Genomic DNA, 22,003 nt, shown 5'->3' with positions numbered 1-22,003 from the left:
GCCCCCCCCCTCCCCCCCCGTGGTCTGGTTTCCTTGCCCCCCCTCCCCCCCCCGTGGTCTGGTTTCCTTGCCCCCCCCTCCCCCCCCCCCGTGGTCTGGTTTCCTTGCCCCCCCCCTCCCCCCCCCCGTGGTCTGGTTTCCTTGCCCCCCCCTCCCCCCCCCGTGGTCTGGTTTCCTTGCCCCCCCCCTCCCCCCCCCCCGTGGTCTGGTTTCCTTGCCCCCCCCCCTCCCCCCCCCCGTGGTCTGGTTTCCTTGCCCCCCCCTCCCCCCCCGTGGTCTGGTTTCCTTGCCCCCCCCTCCCCCCCCCCCCGTGGTCTGGTTTCCTTGCCCCCCCCCCCCCGTGGTCTGGTTTCCTTGCCCCCCCCTCCCCCCCCCCCGTGGTCTGGTTTCCTTGCCCCCCCCCCCGGTGGTCTGGTTTCCTTGCCCCCCCCCCCCCCGTGGTCTGGTTTCCCCCCCCCCCGTGGTCTGGTTTTTCCTTGCCCCTTCCCCCCCCCCCCCCGTGTCTGGTTTCCTTGCCCCCCCCCCCCCCGTGGTCTGGTTTCCTTGCAAAGCGGGAGGGATGCGTCTGTGGGGCTTTCCCCGGGGCGCAGCGCCGGCTGGGGGGGGTCGGCGGGGGACGGTGCCGAGGGGCGGTGTGTCTGGGAGCCCGGCCGTGCGACGATGAGCGCTCGAGACTAGACGCGCGAGGGAATGGCCCCATCCCCCAGGCGGCTAACCGGGGTCGTTGGAGGGAAGCGCCTTGGCCGGTTCCGTCAGGCCGGTGTCCTGTACACGCTTGTTCACACCTTAGGTTTGCGCGACGCTGCAGGGTTAGGGCACTGTAGCGCAGCTCATGTCAACCGAATTTCGTCTTGGTCTACGCTAGAAGGCTGCTTCGGCTGAAGTACGTGGCCCGGCTACCCAGCGTCGTAACTCCAACTCTTCGTTCAGTGTAGTTAGTGTCCCTGGAGACCAGGGGTGTGGAACCTATTTGGGTCAGGGCTGCTGACCTGCAGAAAAATCAGTCCGGGGCTACACACAAGTGAGAAGCTACCTCCTCACCTCCCCAACACCACAGACCTTCACTGACATGGCCCCCAGCTGAGAAGGAGAAAGTTCTCCACATTCCCCTTGCACATCAGCGCCTAGGGGAGCCCAGCCTACTAGATTTTGTGCACTCTAGCCTCACAGTGGGGGACTGGAGTGCCAACAGAGGCTCCCCAATGCTGGGGGAGCCCCAAGCCTTGGGCTGAATCCAGGCAAGCCAGAGGCTACATCTGGCCCCCAGGCTTTAGGTTCCCCACCTTTGCTGTAGACGCTACATTACTTAGATTGTCTGTTATTTTTGTCAATTTCATGGCTGCTTCTGGTTCCAGGGCAGTAGTGTGAGGCTCACCAGTGGAGTAGTGAAACTGACAATGTCAATTTCACTGCTTTGAAAATGAGCAGGCCCTGGGCTCACAGTTCTCCCCTAGCTGTCAACCTGGTTCACGGCTCATGGCTGGATTCCTCTCCCCAGAGTAGTAGCCTTAATTGTGAGCCTAGAGCAGTGTTTCTTAAACTTTTTAAGACTGAGAAACACCAATTTTTTTTTAATGGGGAACACCAAGGACTTTTTGTTGAGGTGGGGAGGGGAAGGGGAAATGAGCCCACAAAGAGTTTTGGCTATCCTACCAGTAGATAAAACTTAAACAACAACAAATGGTCTGGTAGCACTAAGAAAACATGTAGATGGTATCATGAGTTTTCCTGGGCACAGCCCACTTCTTCAGATGACTGGAGTTTACCAGTAGATGTGGAGGCTGTGAACCCTGCAATGAATGTATTGCATTGCAGTGAACTTTGCAATGCCCCCACTTGACTCAGTGCAGGACACTTCACTGCTTTCTCTAACATATAGCATACATTTCTTCGAATCATCCCATTCTGTCTGAAAACAAATAAGCTTAAATTATTTTAATTCACTGAATTCCTCAACCCATCTCACCTGTTTAGATGACACTTCTGTCTGAAAACTAGTAATCCAGTATAATTAATTATTGTAAGACAGATACCCTCTCTGTTTAAGAATTTTAATAAAAATTGTATTTCACTCCTCAGTATTTTCTGTGAAGATGTATTATTTAAAATGAAGTTGGTATTTACTGTTAACACATATGAACTAGAACTATTTTATTTAAATCCTTGTTTAAATGCCTTTTTTAATTTAGAGGAAGTCTGGAGGGGAAAAGAGAACAGAAGAGTTACAAAGCTGTTTTGGAAGACCCTATGCTGAAGTTCTCAGGATTATACCAGGAGAACTGTTCTGATTTATATGTAACTTGTCAAGTGTTTGCAGAAGGGAAACCTCTTGCTCTTCCTGTTAGGACATCCTACAAAGCTTTTAGCACTAGATGGAAGTAAGTGACTACATTATATTTTATATATGTCTTAAGTATTGGGGCACTGAATTGCATTAATATATGTTGTCAAATATCAGAGGGGTAGCTGTGTTAGTCTGGATCTGCAAAAGTGACGGACTCCTGTAGCACCTTATAGACTAACAGATGTATTGTAGTATAAGCTTTTGTGGGCAAAGACCCACTTCGTCAGATGCATGTAGTGGAAATATCCAGAGGCAGGTATAAATATACAGGCCAGAATCAGGCTAGAGATAATGAGGTTAATTCAATCAGGGAGAATGAGGCCCACTTCTAGCAGCTGATCTGGAGTAATATATGTTGTGGCTTTTTCAAAATTCCAGTATATCTATTCTATATTTGAGTGTGTTTCTGTGTGTTTGCCTGTTTGTTGAACTCCTCCTAAGCAGTAAAAGCTAGGACCTCCAAATTCAGTATACCTTCCTCTTATCATAACTTAAAGCAAGGTAAGGATTTGGATGGGCCTGGAATTGGATTGCTTCTCATAAAACCATATAGAAAAGAAACAGAATCTTCAGGAGGATGAGAGGGGCTGCTGGGGACACATTTACTTCCCCCCCACACACAACTCCTGGGAACCCTTTAGGGAAGGTAGAGGGGCTGAAGCTTCCCCCCTCCCTGATTCGTAAGGGAACATTGGTGGCTGCTCCCCTTCATCAGGGAGTGAGGGGAAAGTGCAGTTTGCCATATTCCTCATTCTTACTGGGTAGTGCAGGGGGAAGACAAATCTGGATGTGTCCCAGCCAGAAGACATGCATCTCTCTCCTGGCTGTGCCCACTGAAGCCGCAGCAGCCATAGAGAGGTGTATCTCACCTGGTCCCAAACTGCTGCAGTGAGGGGGCTGGGGTAATCCTCTCATACACATCACATCCCAGAGCAATGATTTAAATGTAGCATGTATGTATTCATTTTATTTTCCAAAAACCAAAAATGAATTGAGTTAAGGATCTGAGCAACACTGGGTAAATCTTCTAGTCTTCTACAAATTATGGAAGTGAAATTCTTAATAGTCTGGGGATGTTTTCTTTACATTTCTGATTCTTAATACAGCCAGTATTATTTGTACTGTAGTAATACCTAGGAACTTCAGTCAGAGCTCCATTGTGCTGAGTACAGCACACCTATGTCATCCAAAGTTACTCTATCTCAGGCTATGTCAAGACTAGGCTGTGTTTTTGAAAGAGGATATGCAAATTCTGCAGTAATTTGCATCTCTTCTTCCAATCTCGCTTTCGAAAGTGAAAGTAGTCCGGGCTCATTTTTTTCAGAACACCTCCCTTTCCTTAAAAAATGAGGTTTACGGGTTTTTTTTTTTTTTTTTTCAAAAAAGGGGGTTTTCCCTAAAAAAAAAAAAAAAAAAATAGCGTTCAGACTACTCTGCTTTCGAAAGTGAGATCAGAAGAAGATATGCAAATTCCCGTGGAATTTGAATATCCTCTTTCGAAAATGCAGTGTAGTTTAGATGTACCCTCAGAGAGCTGATAGCCCTATCATGTGACTAGAGAACAAGTGGAGAAAAACTAATAGGATGTGAGGAGAGAGAGAACAAGCAAAGGTACAGCATATGCAGGAAGTTAGGCTACATTATCATAATGGGCTTTCTGACCATAACATTTCTTCAAAGGCAAGGTTAACAGTGGTTTGATTGTTTGGTATAGCGAGTAGCATACATGTTTTTATTTTCTAGGCAATCCAAGCAGTACATCCTATTGTGGTACAAAGGAAATGTCAACATTTTTCTCATTTGCAAATCCGAACTATGTAGCAGAAACTACATCAAACTAAAGAATTTCCATTTGATTATGGGGAAAAGGGCAGAAATCTTTATTTGTGCTCTGCTTGAAATGTCTTTTTCATTGAAATAGTTTCCACCAGTTTAGAAAAGCCAAAAAATTCAGTTTTTCAGGTAGCTTTATTTACACATCCTAATATATCTTTGTAATTATCAGTTCTAAAGGAAATTTTGAAAGAATGACAAATGGTGTTTTGTAACTTTTTTTTTGAGTAGTACTGTTTAAAGATAGCTATTGCTGAGGCACAGCTGAAATGTGTGCTTAAGCTTTTTTTTCTATTCAGTTGGTTCAGGGTAGCCTGAGTTATCTTTAACTTTTATATTTTTATTTTATTTTTATTTTATTGATCCGGGCCTGTAAATTTTCATGACACTTTTGCAAGGCTGTTTGATTTCCATGCACAGAGTTCAGTTGTGAACTTTGACTATGTTCTGTTGGGCGTTGGTCTTGCAAATACTTACATGGTCTTAACTGTACGCATCACTAAGTGTGCGTGTAGTATGTATAGGGCCTGAGCCAAAGAAAATATAATCAGCCATTTTTAACATTCAGATATTCAGGAAAGTACCTGTATGAAGTATAAAATTGAAAAAAAATGAAATATGAAGCTTATAACTAACAGTGAGTGTCTCTCCTCAGCTGGAATGAATGGCTAAAATTGCCTGTGAAGTATCCTGACTTGCCCCGCAATGCACAGGTGGCTCTGACAATTTGGGATGTGTATGGACCAGGCAAAGCAGTTCCAGTAGGGGGAACAACAGTCTCACTCTTTGGAAAGTATGGGTATGTTTCATTTCCTTGCATGACATATTTAAAAAACAGATTGAACTCCATTTGCGCACAGTACTAGGCCAATGGTCATATTAGGAGTTGTGTTGATGTAGCTGCATTACTGCATGGTTGCAAAGCAGTGCTTTCATAGTTGTGACTTACCCTGCTTTACACTCATGCAAGCGATCTACTCTGTTGCAAAGATGTGGGCAAAAATCCCTAAAGGAGACAAGCCTATAGACTGAAAGTTCAATTGTAAATGTTCAAACCACTTCAAAGCACATATTCCTGCAGCTTCATATATTAGCAGCTGTCTGCACTGCATATTTCTAAAGGTTTGGAAATGTATGTTTAGCCTTAAGCATGAACAGATCATCAACATTTGGCTGGCATGTACTCTTTAAGTGTTGTAATGACATTGACAAGCACCTGTATGTTTGTCTGAACCAGAGTTTATCATGAAATTGGGACTAGTTTTCTTATTAGAAAAGATAGGCAATGCAAACTGCTCTTTACAGATTAACTAATCCATGAAGAGTGGGATTGTCAAAGGTGTCTTAAGAGAGCTAGACAACCAACCATAGACTTTCAGTGACAGGAGTTCTGTACCTAATTCCCTTAAGAGTGCAAGGAGTCCGGGTTTTGGGTATGCACTGGTGTATGGTGCTGTTCTAGCTAGCTTATGTTGTGTTCATCATCGTAGAATCTGAGTGGCTAAAAAGTCATTTTGTGAAAATTAGAGAGACAAGGTAGGTGAGAGACATGAGGTTAGGAGCTTACTCAGAGCTGCTCTTAAGGTCTCAAAAGTGTGAAGAAGGTCTTTGCATAAGATCCAAATTTGCCTCTTACCAACAAAAGTTGTTCCAATACAAGATACTACTCCACCCACCTTTCCTATCTATATCCTGACACAGGCATGGCTACAACAACACTGTATACTTGTGCAAATGCTACTGTGGGTTTCCATATTTGTCTTTAACTAATGTTCAGAACAAACTTGCTCAGTTTACAACTGAAAAAGAGATTTTTTTCCCCCAGTAAATGCTTGCCCTTTAAATTCAGCAGCATAATCTGTAAACCAGGTAGCATTCTAATATCTCATGCATTATCACTGATGAAAAAAATTGAAGGCCAAATTCTGCCTTCAGTGTACACTTGTGCCATCCCATTGACTTTGGGAATTGACAGTTTTTTCACTTACCACAGCTAGAATCTTATTCCTTTTTTTAAAAAACTGTGTATGACAGTGAAAATGAAGGCAACTTAAGATATGAATTACCATGCACTTTGGAATTCAGCTAAATAATTCATTGCAGTGTGGTTCTCAACGTTTGTCAAAAGGAATGTGGGAATACTGTCCTTGTACTTGGACACAGACAGATACAAGTGATGCTGCTTCTTTCTTATAGTATGTTTCGTCAAGGAATGCATGACTTGAAAGTCTGGCCTAATGTAGAAGCAGATGGGTCGGAGCCCACCAAAACGCCTGGGAGGACCAGCAGTACTCTCTCTGAAGATCAGATGAGCCGATTAGCGAAGGTAATGGAATAGTTCTTCAGTTAGGTCTTTAAAATTATTTCCATCTATAATACAGAAGTCCAGTTTAATGACAGCTAATCTGAAGTGTGGAAGACGTGTTTGCATGCTATTTTCTGACATCATTGTACTTTTAAAGATATTTACTTTTTCATTTATCTGTGAGGGATTTGTGGTGTATTGGAACATTTCTTTTTCTTTAACTCTAGATCAAAGTATAAAAGATAATATTTGACCACATCATACTAAATACCCCAGTCTCCTGTAAGGAATTTATAAGAATTCCCTGAACATGTTCTGGGGGATCAAAATAGTGGACTCTTCAGTTTCAGTAACAATTATTTTAATCTTGCATTTTAAGAGATTTCCATATAATTTCTGTAGCATTCTTTAGTAGTACTCTTCTAAATGTGAACATTTTAGGCAACAGCTGCAGTACAAACTTTGTGCGATGCAAGTTACTCCAGCATAAAGCTGCCAGAGTTATCATATTGTTTGTGTCCTTGCATCCTCCCTGCGCTTGCCCATCATGAACATTTGTATTGATGCACAGTGCAGTGCACTTTGGGTAGGTATCTTTGGTCACTGTCTTTTGGGAAGTTTTGGCAAAGCACGGTGGGGCCAAAACAAGTTGCCCAGGGTTTACTAGGAGTAAGGGGTCAACTTCCCAACATGCAACAGTCTTAATCCCATGTCATCCATAACCCATAATATAGGGTTACCATATTTGAACTTTCAAAAAAGAGTACATCCTTGAGAGGAATTGTATCAGTGTCTACCAATTCACATTGTATTAACGTTTTTATATATATATATATATATAAAAATTAAAAAAACACATTAATACAACGTGAGTTGGTAGATACTTACACCAATACACTCCCTCTGAAGGGTGTCCTTTTTTCTGAAAGTTCAAATATGGTAACCCTACACAATATTTGGCTACTTTTTTCAAAATCCCATGAACTCTCATGATACTCCTCATTATCTGTCCTATCTGAACAGACGCATGGAACCTTGTACAACTCTGCATTATTGTCATAAATGTAGCATAGATCAGGGTTTTTTTTTTTTTTAGATCAGTACTAGTTTTCATTCTAGCTAGTATTAGGAGTAGTAACTAGAACTAGTTCTAGTGTAACTTTAAGACTATTTTAGGTGTAAATTATAAGAAGAAAGGTTAGATGTTATCACTTCGTTGGTGACTCAGTTTTGTACAGAAACAGCTTCACTGCAAGAGGATAATGGAATATACTTTTCTGTTGCTTCAAAGCTCATCTTCAAGAAACCCTGAACATAAAGTAGGTTTTCTGTAACTCCTCAGTCTGCGTTCAGTCTTTTAACAATTTTGTGGTTAGCCTATTATTACACCTTCTTACAGTGCACACATCTTATTTAATAGATTTCAGTCAGATTTACAAATTTGGTTGTTGCCTCCTGGCTTTTCAAGGCATCCATCTTTCTCTTTGAGCAAGCAAAGTTTGTGATGGAGAAGTTCCAGTGCTATAGATCTCTTTCCTCTTCTAGAGATTTATGATGGCAATAAACTAACTTTCATTTAAGCTCTATGTACCTTGAGTTTTCTAATAGAAAACTCGTTGTAATCTGCTCATTTATAGCCAGCAGGTCACTATAACATGAGCAAGGTTGAACTTCAAGAGCATTACAAGGATAGATACTCTGTTCCACAGAAAGCTTGAGATGCTGCTTTTTTGTTGCTGTAACAATTTTCTTTTTGGAATGAGAACACAAGTAATGTAATTGCTGCCTGACCTGTTAATCTTAATACTAATTTTGCTTAGAATTTGCACTATGTAGCCTTCTATTGAACATATTTCTGATTGGATTCTAGGAAAATTGAATGAGCATGGAACATTTCATCAAGTCTTGGTGGTTTTTTTGTTGTTGTTTTGGCCTTGCATTGTGCGGAGGACAGTCCATTGGGTAGAAAATTCACACAGGAAGAAACAAAGTGCACATGAGCTTAATTTTCTGCTTTAGTGTGATGAATTGTTTGAATGTAGTGAATGTTGTACTCCTTTTTTCTGGCATTTATATCTACAAGCTTTGTTTTCCACATCACTTAGGACTTGTTTACTTTGGAGATTACTTGGTTACTTCTGTACTCTGCTGACATACATCCGCTTCCAAGCTTCATGACAAGTGCTTTGTCCTCTTGCCTGCTCACCGGTAGAAGCTCAACAACTCTGCATGCACCAGACCATTCTGAAGAGCACTGATCCTGAAGATTTACAGAGATTTTCCAGGAGGGTTTTCTTCTTCTTCTCAAATGAGCTTAGAAAGTCTGCAGTGACTGTGGTCAGAAAAACAGTTTGTGACTAGCTGAATAGATGGCATTTTCCCATCTGTCTAAGGCAATGGTTCTGAAAGTGCAGTCTGCAGACCTCCCAGGTGGTCTGTGGCTCAGCCCCCACTCCTCCACTAAGTGGGGAGCCTGCACTGCCACTGCAGCCTCGCGGTTGCTGCATAGTTGCGAGGTTCCAGTATGAGCTACAGCTTCCCGCTTGGAGGGGAGCGGGGAGGGTGAAGAAAGCCCCGACCTTCCCCCTGCACACAAAGAAAACGGAGCCGAAGTGCAGGAGGGAGAAGGAAGCCAAAGCCTTGGAGGCCCGGCAACTAGGCAAGAAGGCAGCATGGTGCCGGCGCCAAGAGCTTTACTGGCTCCACAACATCCAGTTGCAGGTGAAGCGCTGGGAGGCCAAGCTGCTGCGCAGGTGCTGGATGCAGCTGGTGAAGAGACAGGCCAAAGCCACCAAGCTCCGGGGGCTGGGCATGCTCAGATACAAAGAGCCCAACCTGGAGGTGCAGCTGAGCATGGAGCTGGCCAAATCCCTATGGACGCTGAAGCCCGAGGGCAGCATCCTGCGTGACCGGTTCAAGAGCCTGTTGAAAAGGAACCTGATTGAGCCCAGAGAGCGAGCCAAGTTCAAGAGGAAATATCCTCTGAAGTATATGGAGAAGAGAGCCTTCTGCAAAGTCACATTCTAGGGCTGCATGCCCCTTCCAACTCCTTGCCATATCCAGCCCCAGCTGTTTGTACCAAGCATCTTATTAGAACAAAAAACCCCAAAACAACAAAAACCCACTTCCCCACCAGACCTGGCTTGCTGTGCACAGAGCTGCTTGCTCTGCTTCTCTCTACGAGCTGGGTCTGGCAGGGAAGGTCGGGACTTTCTTCACCCTGTCTTCCGAGCAAGAAGCCAGGGCTGGTGCTCCTTTTCTGAGAGAAAATTAAAGTTGCAGACTCATCTGGACATTTTGAGTGCATGTTATACTTAAATCTAACGTTCTTAAATGTAATACATCCAAGAAACTCTGAGAAAAGGTTGCACTTTTCAAACAAGGAACCAAACTCTTGAACATTACTTTCATAGGTTTATCTTGCCAGGATATGCTATTTTACTTCAGGTTGCATAATAAACAATTTTGTTACTTGTGACTGTCATGATCATGAGGGTTAGTTAGTAGCCTCTGAACTAAGGGCTTAACTTTACCTAAATGAGGTGGATTGGCCAATAGGAATGTAGGTAGGAATTTCAAACGGGGACAAAGGAATTTTTGGTTTTTTTTCCCTCCTTTGTTCTGGGCAGTTTCTCACCATCTACTGAGGGGACAGATGGAATGTCTCCCTCCAAGAATAGACTCTTCGCTCTTCTGTAAGTAGGGTAAAGTTTAGATAAATCTGTAAGGTTTTATTGTTTTATAGTTTGGAAAATGGGATCCGATGTCTGTGCATTTAAAAATGCTTTTTGCTTTCTTGTAACTAAGCTCCTGGCCCATGGTGGGTTCCTCCTCCCTGGCTACGTCTACACTGGCCCCTTTTCCGAAAGGGGCATGCTACTTTTACAGGTCGTAATAGGGAAATCGGCGGGGGATTTAAATATCCCCCGTGGTATTTAAATAAAAATGTCCGCCGCTTTTTTCCGGCTTTTAGAAAAGCCGGAAAAGAGCGTCTACACTGGCCCCGATCCTCCGGAAAAAAGCCCTTTTCCGGAGGATCTCTTATTCCTACTTTGAAGGAAAAAAGGGCTTTTTTTCCGGAGGATCGGGGCCAGTGTAGACGCTCTTTTCCGGCTTTTCTAAAAGCCGGAAAAAAGCGGCGGACATTTTTATTTAAATGCCGCGGGGGATATTTAAATCCCCCGCGGATTTCCCTATTACGACCTGTAAAATTAGCATGCCCCTTTCGGAAAGGGGCCAGTGTAGACCTAGCCCCTGAGTATATTATTTTGTTACTTTTCCATCTAGTCATTATGCTTGCAACAGGAATATTGAGGTGATAATAAAAGTTCTTTCTCTTTTCTTAACCTGGCATTGGTTAATTTTTGTGTCGTGGTTTGTACTTTAGGGGTGAGATTTCCCAAGTGATCTCTCCCCTGATATTCTTACCAATACTTGGGTGGTGGCAGTGGGATTTTATTCCCAAAATCTAGGTTAAGATTTTGGGGGGAAGTTTTATACCAGATCCTGGTAGATATGATTTTTGGGGTACTTTTACTGGCCCCCACTCCTGCATTTATCATGTCAGAGTGGGGAAGAAGCCATGACAGTGACCAAAATCTAGAATGTTGTAGACTTAATTGCTCAGTGCTTATGCTGCTTTATGGCTGACTTTGGCAGCATACATTGTAAAAAGTATTGTATATGCACTAAGTCCTGATATATGAATAGCACGCTGATGGCAATCATTCCTCATGCTCTAATAAAGGTCCATTCTGCTGGGTGCTGAGAGCGAACAACCTCTCGTAGGCAGTGTTTAACAAGTCAGACATCCATCCTATATTTCCCCCCTTTTGCTGGTCATTTATCCTGTTGTCACATAGTTCATGTGCCTCAGAATCCAACATTCGTATTATCCGTCTGTGGTGTAGCATTGTAACTCCAGTCAGCTACAGAAAGGACAATTTTTCCAACCAAATAAAGCTGCTATTTATCTTTTTGGTTGCCTTTTCTTTTTGTCTTTCTCCCCATCTCATTCAGTTTCACATGACAGAGGTAGAATGATTGCTGTGCTCCTGTATAGGAACGTTGTACCTATCGTTCCTGTTGTGAATTCAATTGAGTAGGGTTTCTCGATGGTGGAAAAATTCTCACTTACCCAGGTGTGCCCTGGGCAAGTGGATTCATCTGTGCTATGGCATACTTCAGTTCAAGCATGTTCTTGAGTAAAGCAGACTTTGAGTGGTTCTTATAATCTAGTAGTTGATGAGTAATTAGTGATCTTGTATGTAAAAGAAAATCTGAATATTCATGATAATGATTAATAGTTTTGCTTAAACGTAGGCATAGTATCTGCAGGTGCTATGTTCCAAAGTCAATCTCTGACTTCTGTAATATGTTTTCTGTTTAAATACTGAATTAACTTATAACGAAGTGTCATGGTCTTAGGTTGATGGATTGTGTGACTCTGGAGACCAGACTGAAATCCTCCAATTGAATAATTAAAAAAATACCCCTAGCTAAAGGAGCTGCTTTCCATTTAAAGGAAAATCCTTTTTATTTTTTGACACTTTTTTTTTTTGACCATCACTTCCGTGATTCACATGAAAAATTTAGTCATGCTCGTATAGGTTTTGGACATTGCTGAACTCCCATATTCTGCTGTGGAAAGAAAATATTTCATATGTAACCTCAGCTTGATAAAACAATGGCAAGCATTCAGTGTGGTAACTGAGCGCCATATCACCACACTAATGTGAAATGTTTGAAAGTTGCTTCAGAAACTGTCAGCATTGCTGAAGCTGTGAGATTACCCTCCTGGGGGATTATTTGCAAAAAAAAAAAAAAAAAAAAACCTTCATTCCTTTCCCTCTGCAATTTCCATGCAGATGGTGGAACATTTTTAGTGCTCTGTTTAATAGTAATACGTTAGAATTATGTCCTACCATAGGAGTGATAGGTTGGTTTATTGCTTTAAAATGGAAGATATGCTGCTAAATTATCACTTGCTTTTTCCACTTTCTCTCCTTTCCACTCACATCACCATTCCTGCTAGCTGATTGAAATTGCTTGATCATACCACCACCTTGCCCTTATTAACATGAGTAAAAGCATTCAGTTCTTCAGAGAAGCTAGGATTCTTCTTCCAGTTTCATCTAAAGATAACGTTTCTTATTTCAAAACACTTGGCAGTCTTTCTCATTATTTCAAGCCGCGTATGTATTCCCAGACACTGATATTGTTTTTAAAGGAGTAAATGTCTGTGGATATCCTGAATTCAATATCTGTAGATAATTAGTGATATACTGTGGGGAGGAAAAGGGAGAAACTAATCATGATGATTGATTTCTTCTTACCTTATAAAACATTGACGAATGCCTTTTACCTCGTCTTTTGGCCCAAAGTAAAATTAGTGTGCCCATTCTATAGATTTGGACACTGTCAGAAAGAATAGGCACAAGACAATAGCAAGCAGTTTTGCATGGGTTGAAGTGATTACTAGATCACTGGCATTCAGACCTAAGTGATTCAAGAGCCAAATTAGCAATCAGCATTACCCCAAAGAGCCAATGAAGTGTGAATTCATTGTTTCACTTATATATTCATCTTAAACAGTATGGGTACATCTAGACTACAGGCTTTTGTCGACAGAGGCTTTGTCGACAGATACTGTCAACAAAGCTTCTGTCAACAAAGAGTGTCTAGACTACATCCAGTTCTGTCAACAAAGCAAGCTGCTTTGTTGACATGAGAGTGTAGACGCAAAGGACAGAGTAGATGCAATAACGCCTTTTGTCGACAAAACCCTGTAGTCTAGACACAACCTATGACTGAGAAATATTTTGTTTATATATTCCCTCAACAAAATGACTGTACAGGTATTATTATTGTATCAGCTACAATTGGTTCATAACAGCAAAGGCATCCTGATTGGTTAATCACTTGGGTTAATACTTAGATCACTGTTTTAATATCCTGTCTCCTGGGTCTGGGCAGCACATCCGAGCCACTTGCAGCTTGCAAGCCTGAGCCTGAATATCACTGAACTAGATGCTTTTGTGTTGCAGTGTGAGGTACAGATCATTTGGTGCTTTCACTACTGGGAAATAATCAAACACAAATGAGCTAGTTAGAATCTTAAGAGGAGTTTTGGCTACATTTGGGGAGAGAAGGGTTTTGCTCTAAAATCCAGTACAGGCAGTCCCCGGGTTAGGTGGATTCGACTTACATCGGATCCTTACTTACAAACGGTTGAAGCAATCCCGCACTAGCTGCTTCCCCCCAGCAGACCAGGGAGACGCGGAGCAGCTTTTCTCAGCAGACACCTCAGCTTGAGAATAAAGGACTGAGGGAAGTGAGGTGTGGGAGAATAAAACTGAGCTCTGGAGAAATGTTTGGCTAGAGTTTCCCCTACAATATGTACCAGTTCCAACTTACATACAAATTCATCTTACGAACAAACCTACAGTCCCTATCTTGTACGTAACCCGGGGACTGCCTGTACCAGGGGATTGTCTGAAGGAGGGCACATATGAAAGGAAAGTTACGAGAGAGTATTGGTTTTGGTCATTATGATTTGGTTGCTGAAGCACAAAATTAAACTTGAAACCACGAAACGGGCACTTGTTTGTTTTTTTTTTTCCTCCCCTATTCTGTGTCTTCTCTAAACTTTCTTTTCAGCTGCTCAGTCTCTGGCTGCACAACATAGGTTTTCTGTTCCTCTGTTTCTTTTCTGTGATTCTATCTTAGAGTGTCAACAAATGAATTATGTAAAAGAAAATTTAATCTGAGCTTTATTAGGGGGGAAAAAAGAGAAACTGCAGTTTACTGAGCTAAGCAACATTTCAGCTTCTGAGAATTACATTTAAAAAGTTGCTGTATGTGACTTATCAAATGCTTGCAACTTAGATTAGGTTATGTTAGAGTCCAGAGCCTTGAAATAGTGTCAAGTAAATCAGCTACCTTAAGTGCATGAACTTGTACTAAGGCGGGTCAGGTTATGTTTCTAATATTCCTGTGGAAAAGGTTTCAGAACAGAAGGCATCAGAAGCCTGAGGCCAGTCTTCAATTTGGTGGGTTTAAAATGGCTGATTGCTTAGAGGTCAAGCTGTAAACAATGAAGATACATTTCATAGCAGTTTCCTCCCCTCCCCTCACTATTTGATAGCTGTATGGTAGGATTTTCATTGTTCAGATAGTTCTTACTTTCATAAGTATTCAAACTGCTGACTAGAATCACTAACGGTAGAGCAGTATGATTCAAACATTCCTGCAGTGATTTTATTGAACCTTCATTCTGAACTGTAGTAAATGTATCCTTTCGTTCTTAGGATCCTTCTAAGTGGTTCAGTGTATTGTGCTGATTTATGTACAGAATTTGTGAATTTATGTACAGAATCGGCTCAGCGCGGCAGCCATTTATATTTAAATGATTATTTAAATCGCCGCTGCATTTTCCTATGCCGGATAGTCTAATCTACATGCCTCTGTCGCCAGAGGCATGCAGTCTAGACGTACCGTAATAGAGTGATTGGCTCAGCCGCAGTTGAAATGTGTGGCCTTAAAAGGCAAGGGCAAACAGCTTGTACTCGATACAGTGAGGGCTGATATTGGGCTGCAGATCCTGACTTAGTACTGTGGGGAATTGGATGACTTTTTTTTCCAGTGGTTTTCAAATATACTTCTTTCTGCAGACCCCGCAGCACCATTGTTTCCTAGTGAAGAAGAAACACCTGTTGTGTGTCCTCAAGATCTACATGGTAGTGGGTTTGGCTCATGGTAGGGATGCTTGTTATGTTGAGGCCTCCTTCCTGCAGTGGCTAGAGTGAGGCTGTGCTGGCACTTTCAGCTGCTGTTCTAAGCATTTAAGAAATGTAGCCTTTGTTGACACTATCACCTTTTACAAAATAAAACCCTCAGTTAGTTTAACTGAAATGTAATTCTTCTGCAGTGTTGTGATGTACCTTCATGGTGCAGTTGAAACTAATTTCTGCCTCACTTTCCTCAGTAAATTCCTCTTTATCACATACTATTGGGTTGCTTACCTGTATCTGAAGCTGTCAAACTTTTACTGTGTGTGGAGATCTATGATAGCAGCTAGAAAAAGTTAATATAGTATATGCAGTGATGTATTGTGTTGATCTTATGGTATTACAGAGGCAAGGTGACTGAAGTAATACCTTGTATTGGACCAACTTCAACTTTTCTCTCTTGAACAGAAGTTGGTCCAATAAAAGATATTACCTCACCCACATTGTCTAGCTAAACTATTTTTTGCCACTATTAACACTGAGCCCTGGAAAGCGGCTAACTTATGTTTTGGAAGGTGTATTTTCCTTGCAGAAGCTTTAAATGGCTTTAAAAAAAGTAGGTAAAGGAAAGTTTTTAAGAATCTATCTTTTCAACGTGTTAACTAAAATAGTCTTAAGGTAAATTTCTCTTTACTCGCAGCCACATGCTACACTTACTCAGGAACCTACCGCTGCAACAAATCCAGTTGCCAACTCTGTCCACACATCTACAGAAGCAATATCATCACAGAACCTAACCATATAAGCCACAACATTAGGGGCTCATACACCTGCACATCCTCTACTGTGATTTATGGCAGCAATGCCCCTTTGTCAAGTTTATTGGCCAAATCGGACAGCCTCTTCTCCAAAGGATAAAAGCATACAAATCAGACATCAGGAATGGTTACACGCACAAACCTACAGAGGAACATTTTAACCTCCATGGACATTCAATAATGGATTCAACAGTAGTAATCATTCTACAAAAGAATTTTATCACTTGATTATAGAGGGAGACATCTGAACTGGAGTTCATTTACAAGATCAGTACTATCAACTTAGACATGAATAAAGATCTTAACTGGTTAATGTACTACTACGGCAACTTTCCCGCCTTTGATGTTTGCCTTTCTAAATCAGATGCAGTGAATGAAACACATCCAGCCTGACTTAATTAACACTGGTCCTGCAATTGTCAGGTAACTTCTTTTGCTGTTATATATACCCTGGATTCTGTAATTTACACTCCAACTCATCTGATGAAGTAGGTTTCACGCACAAAAGCTCATGACCTAATAAATGTGTTAGTTTCTAAGGTACCACAGGACTACTTGTTTTATTAGATCCTCCTGTAAAATGTGAAGTTAATTTTGAAGCACTGTCAGCCGACGGTCAGGGCAGTGTGTGTGGGTATGTCTCCTAAGTCTTCAACTGCTAAGACACGAAGTTTCGTTGCAGCGGGCAGCCCAGAAGGCTGAAAGGAGCCCCGAGTATTTTTAACGTCCGTGACTTTACTGCTAGGACCACAGTCCCGTCGCAGAGGGTAGCCAAACAGGCTAACAGACGCCCCAGTGTGTAGGAAGAGCTTACTACACCTTAGATTTTAACTGCTAGAACACAAAGTTCCTTCGCAGCGGGCAGCCTGGGAAAGGCTGGAAAGGTGCCCCAACGGATCTTGTCACCTGGGAGTGACACGGCTCCAAACGCCCAAGCTCTCCCTATGTCTGTCCCTTTATGACCGGCTGAAGTTCTTTTAAATTGTGCTTGGTTCTATTACAGCAACTGAAGGAGTCAGGTTAAAACTTAAACAGTTACAGGTTTACTAAAAGAACTTATAAATCATATGGTTACAATGGCTATTGCTCTATTTCTTAAATACTAGTAAAATATAGATAGATCTTAAAAAGTGGTTACAGGAAAAAGGTAAAGATAGAAAATAGAAATAATGGTACCAAATGACAGCTTAATCTTTAAAGAGCTCTAACACTATGTATATATACTTAAACAAAGGACCACATCCAGGTACAATTTTTACCCCCTTCTGTGCCTCTCGACTCCAGCGTGTCAGGCCAGGGCCGGTCTCTCAATTCCTCGGAAAGACGAATACGAGGTGGAACCTCGGGAGGTCAAACACCAAACCCGACCAGCAGATAGATGGTAGATTGACACACAAAGCAAGTGTGCTGCTGGACTCATCTTTATACCCCTGGGGGCCCGTATTCTCTTTCTTATCTTAAGAGGCCAAATTTTACTGGTCCGTTTTGTGGTGCCAGTTCTTACAAGCAGGTTACAAGTTAATTTACACTTGTAAGAGAGGAAGATAACTAAATTAGGACTGCCGGATGTTCTTGTTGGGCGGGAGATTCCTTCCCCCGTGGACGGGTATGTGTTCGTATCAATATGGGTTAAGTCAAGGGCACGATGTACAGTCTCTTGGTCAACAATTAGTTTGACCACCCTCCTATCTCTGCTTACAGTTGGTCACGGTCACTGAGCCAGCATATCTAAACCTCTTGCTCCAAGGTTTTCAAAGAATATGCTGTTTTCCTGCTCTTATGTGCCCTGCATGGTTTCAAGCAGACAAAGATGGATGTTAAAATGGGGGTTCACGTCTGGCTACATTCCATCCCCTGATACGACACACTATGTCCCAGGATACAAGATGGCGGTGATACCAGCACTATGTTCAAGATAGTCTTGTGCTCCTTCTGCATATATTATTTGATGTCCCTCGAAAAGAAAAAAAAAACCCACCCTTGTAGGATTACATGATTTGACAAATCTAACATAGATTTTGTTTCAGTAAAAGAAACTTGGTCTTTTTATATCCAAGCATATTTTGTTTTTAAGGACAATGTATTGTGAAGGAGAAGCCTGTGATTATTTCCCCCCTTATGTGTATCTATTTAAACGGAAAAGAATAGTGATATCTTGGGTGGATTTGGTTTAGGTATGAAGTTAAAATACAATTGGGTGGCATTATGAAGATGTTTGTGGAGTGTTTTTTTTCTTTGTTTTTTGATGCAGTTAAATTTGCTTTTCCTGGCACTGAGCTTGAGTTGAAGTGAACTGTCCTCACTTATTTGTTTGTGGATGTAACCAAGCATTCATGATACAGAAACATGGGTGTGTGGGAGGAGGGGAGGGAACGGGAGGGAGTTATTCATGCTCAACCTGATCCTGTGAGATAATAAGCTTATCTTGAGAGGTAACGAGTGCCCTCATCTCCCCATGTGGTAAAATTCTGATAAAATACAGTATTAAGTTCCAATTAAATATTTGGAAATTATAGTCCTTTAACATGTTGGTTAATTAACAAGTTTCTTTAATATAGGAGCCTGACAAGGAACATTTTGAGGAAGTAAGTAACAAGAGGGCAAAGCTTGTCAGCACCTGGTTTTTGGGAGTGCATGCTTCTGCCACTAAGCAGCCTAACATTTATTAATAAGAAACCATCTCATTCTGCTATGGTTTGTGATTTTTGAAGTGAAATTACCTTTAATCAAGGACTGTTTGTTTCATGGCTGCATTTTTGTCAAATTTGCCATTTCTAATATTAACCAACACCATTCTCAAGATGTGTATGAAAGCATGCTTGTGCAGTGGGGGCATATACATCTCTATACACCCATTCTTTCCGGTTCAAATTTTCTCACAGTTAGCTAAGGATATTTTTTTATAAATAAAACATACATTTCTTTCCATTGCCTGGGGCTTCCAGAAATATTCCATCTGTTCACTGATGGAGTTGCCTCTGGACTGGCACCCCTGCTTACTAGAGCCTATTCTTTCTTTATCTCTGGGAACTTGCAGAGAAATGTAGAAATAAATTTGCTTCAACATTCCTTCTCTATAAGTAATTTTCCTGGCAGCATCTCTATGAGTGTGTGGGGGGCGGCGCAGCAGAAACAAATTTTTGTCACGAAGTAAAACCTATTTAATATTAGAAAACCTTGGTAAGCTAATGTAAGCAAAAAAGTTAAATTTCTCTAAGCTGGGGGTAAACACAATCCCTCAAAATAGTAGGAAACACTACCTTCCCCCCAAGCATCTCTTCCTTTTGTGTTTCCAGCCTTTAATTATGCAGAGATGGCTGAGAGGGGGGGAAAGATGAGTTTCTCTCAGGAAATGTCAGGACAGTATAAGCTTGTACAATCTTTAAATGGAGTTGTAGTGATTGCTTGTATAACATCAGCCATGGCACTGCTGATACTCTTTGGAAGAGAGAAGCTTCAGGAAGTCTTACTCCTTCTCCCTCAGAAATAAAAGGAATTTTCCTTTAAAATAAAAACATACCCAAACTGCAACTATTTCCTGTGAGAGGAAAAAACCCTGATTTTTGGGAGGAGAAACAAAACCTATCAAGGTCTTCAACCCTTATTTTGCAAACATACTCCATTTACAAGTTTGAATCCAGTGAATGGTGATCATGTATATAAATTGAGCTCTAATGGAGTGTCTCCTAGATTTCTTCCAGTTTTGTAATTCATACCAGAGTAAGTAAAATTTGATTTCAGCATCACCATTTTAGCTATTAACACAAATGTCCAGAGCAGTAATCAAATAACTGATCTCAAGGAAACCATTAATAAACTCCTTCCATTGAACAAATTTGGCTGGCTAACCTCGACTCTCATATGTTGCTCTCATTGTGAGATAAAATATTTTCTTTGGTGGGTGAGAATTCTTAGTGCATCACTGGATCAGATTCTTAGTGATTGTGCTCATCGCATTGCCACCACATCAACATTGCTCCCATTTTCATTTGTTTGCCTATACATCTTTTTGTTCAACTGCTTTGGAAGTTCACTAGGAAAGGGACTCTGTGGTCTTTACAGCTCTCAGCATTTTCTCACAAAATTGCAGTTTTGAGGGATATTTAAAAAAAAATTATCATAATTGATTCCTGCTTTCATTCTTGTGAAGTTGTACCCTTACAAAATTGGCCACTGTCTTCAGTACATTTCACTGTTCTGAAGCTGGAGATTGCCTGCAGAAAGATGGGCTTAAGATGTCCCTGGTCAGTGTTTGTCAGGGCTGGGAATGGATGACAAGGGCACGTTTTACTTGATGATTAGTAGGGATGTCAGCATATAGTCAAGTAAACGATTAACCGATAAGCCTGGTTAATCCTGTTGAGTAAATGTGGGGAGAGGGGAGGGACGGAAGGCGGGAGCTGGTGCCTATGGGGAGCCGGCTGTTAAGTCGGCTCCCCACGAGCACCTTATCCCACAGATCCTCCTATTCTCCCCCACCCCACCTCCCATGTTGCTGCCTCTGATAGAGGCTGCTCAGAGACAAAGGCTGCTACCAGTCTGCACTGTGCTGCTGCCTCTCTATCAGAGGCAGCAGGTGGGAACTAGTCTGTGAGGGGAGCCAGTTTTTAAACTTCTAAAGTTGAATTTTAGCCTGGCGGTGATTGCACACAAATTAGGGACATGCAGTTTTCCACTACAAAGGTGGGGAAAAAAATCATACAGCAGGTTTCAAAAAATGAACAAACCTTGACTTAAAAATCAAGTAGGTTAAGAAAACCTCCAGGTGTGTGTGGGGGGCGGGGGTGGGAGGGGGTTGGGGGGAGGTTGAGAAAGAGAGGCATGTTTGACTCAGGACTTCTGAAAATATTGCCAAGTCCATGTAGTCTATTCATTAAATGTTTGTACAATACCAACACAGTGGGCCCTGATTTGGGCTGCTGTAATTATAGAAAAGAAGATAGACTTCTGTCTGGACTGGGGTTTTTTCCTCCTGTTCTTCACTCCCTTCCCCCCACCCTCTCTAGTCAAGAGGGAGCATCTCTTAAAAAGAGCAGAAGAGTTTTAAAAGTTTGTCTATTTTTGTTTACCCAATGGGGTGTAAATATACAGCTTGAATAGTATACGTACAATCATTTTATGTAGTATAGATATAAACTTTTATCCTAATACTCCTTGAACCTGTCTTATAAACCACATTGGCAAAAGCAATCCTTCACTTTTCAGCCCTTACATTTTAGGCATTGCGGAATGGTGCTGGAACAGCAGCACAATGTGCATGTATATTGGGAGCATACTGTGTCTGTCTACTTCCACAGAGTAGATTTTTATAAGGCATCTGAGCTGTCGTATGCTTTGGAGTGAATGCTTTTTGTTGTTCTCCATATTTGAGTTACAGGTATATTGGCTATGAATAATTACTGAGCCATAATAATTTGCTTAAGAGAAGTCCTAACATAACTTTTTATAGATGGTAAGGCTAGAAATGACAACTGTGATCAGAGAGTCTGACCTACATAATATAGAGCATTATACTGTACTTTCCTGATTTAATTTATTTGAACTAATGCATATCTTTTAGGGAAAAAAACCCACCCAGTCTTGATTTAAAAAATTACCGATGATGGAAAATAAACCATGACCTTTGTTAAATTCTTCACTGATTGTTTATCCTTACTATTAAAAAATTTAGAGTTTATTTCCAGTCTGAAGTTGTCTAGCTTCAATTGTCAACCATTGGATCAGGCCATATTTTTTTTCCTCATGTATGTACTTTAGGGGTGACTTATATCAGAGTCTAACCTTTTCATGAAGCTAAATGAATTGAACTTCTTGTGTTTATCACAGTTTTCTAACTGTTTAGTCATTCTTATGGCTCATCTCTGTACCTTGTCCAGTTTATTATCATCCATCCTGAGTTGTGGTGTCTAAAACTTCATACAGTATTCTAGTAGCAGTTGGATCAGTTCCAACTATGAAGTAATATAATCCCTCT

General features: G+C 41.6%; 1 protein-coding gene across 3 annotated transcripts in view; it reads left to right on the top strand.

Annotated features, from left to right (window-relative positions):
- Positions 1-22,003, top strand: part of PIK3C3 (phosphatidylinositol 3-kinase catalytic subunit type 3) — a 133,530-nt gene that overhangs the window by 911 nt on the left and 110,616 nt on the right. For 2 of the 3 annotated variants that reach the window (XM_075932756.1, XM_075932755.1), the window contains exons 2-4: positions 2,190-2,378; positions 4,833-4,976; positions 6,374-6,503. In XM_075932756.1, the coding sequence (XP_075788871.1) occupies positions 2,190-2,378; positions 4,833-4,976; positions 6,374-6,503 (463 nt within the window). Of the gene's footprint in view, positions 1-2,189; positions 2,379-4,832; positions 4,977-6,373; positions 6,504-18,587; positions 18,615-22,003 lie in introns of all 3 variants that reach the window. The other variant, XM_075932754.1, reaches the window with a different exon arrangement.

The sequence above is a fragment of the Pelodiscus sinensis genome, chromosome 6 (genome assembly GCF_049634645.1).
Source record: "Pelodiscus sinensis isolate JC-2024 chromosome 6, ASM4963464v1, whole genome shotgun sequence".
Taxonomy (NCBI): domain Eukaryota; kingdom Metazoa; phylum Chordata; order Testudines; family Trionychidae; genus Pelodiscus; species Pelodiscus sinensis.
Note: the sequence above shows the minus strand (reverse complement) of the source record. Positions and strands in the feature narration are given on the sequence as shown.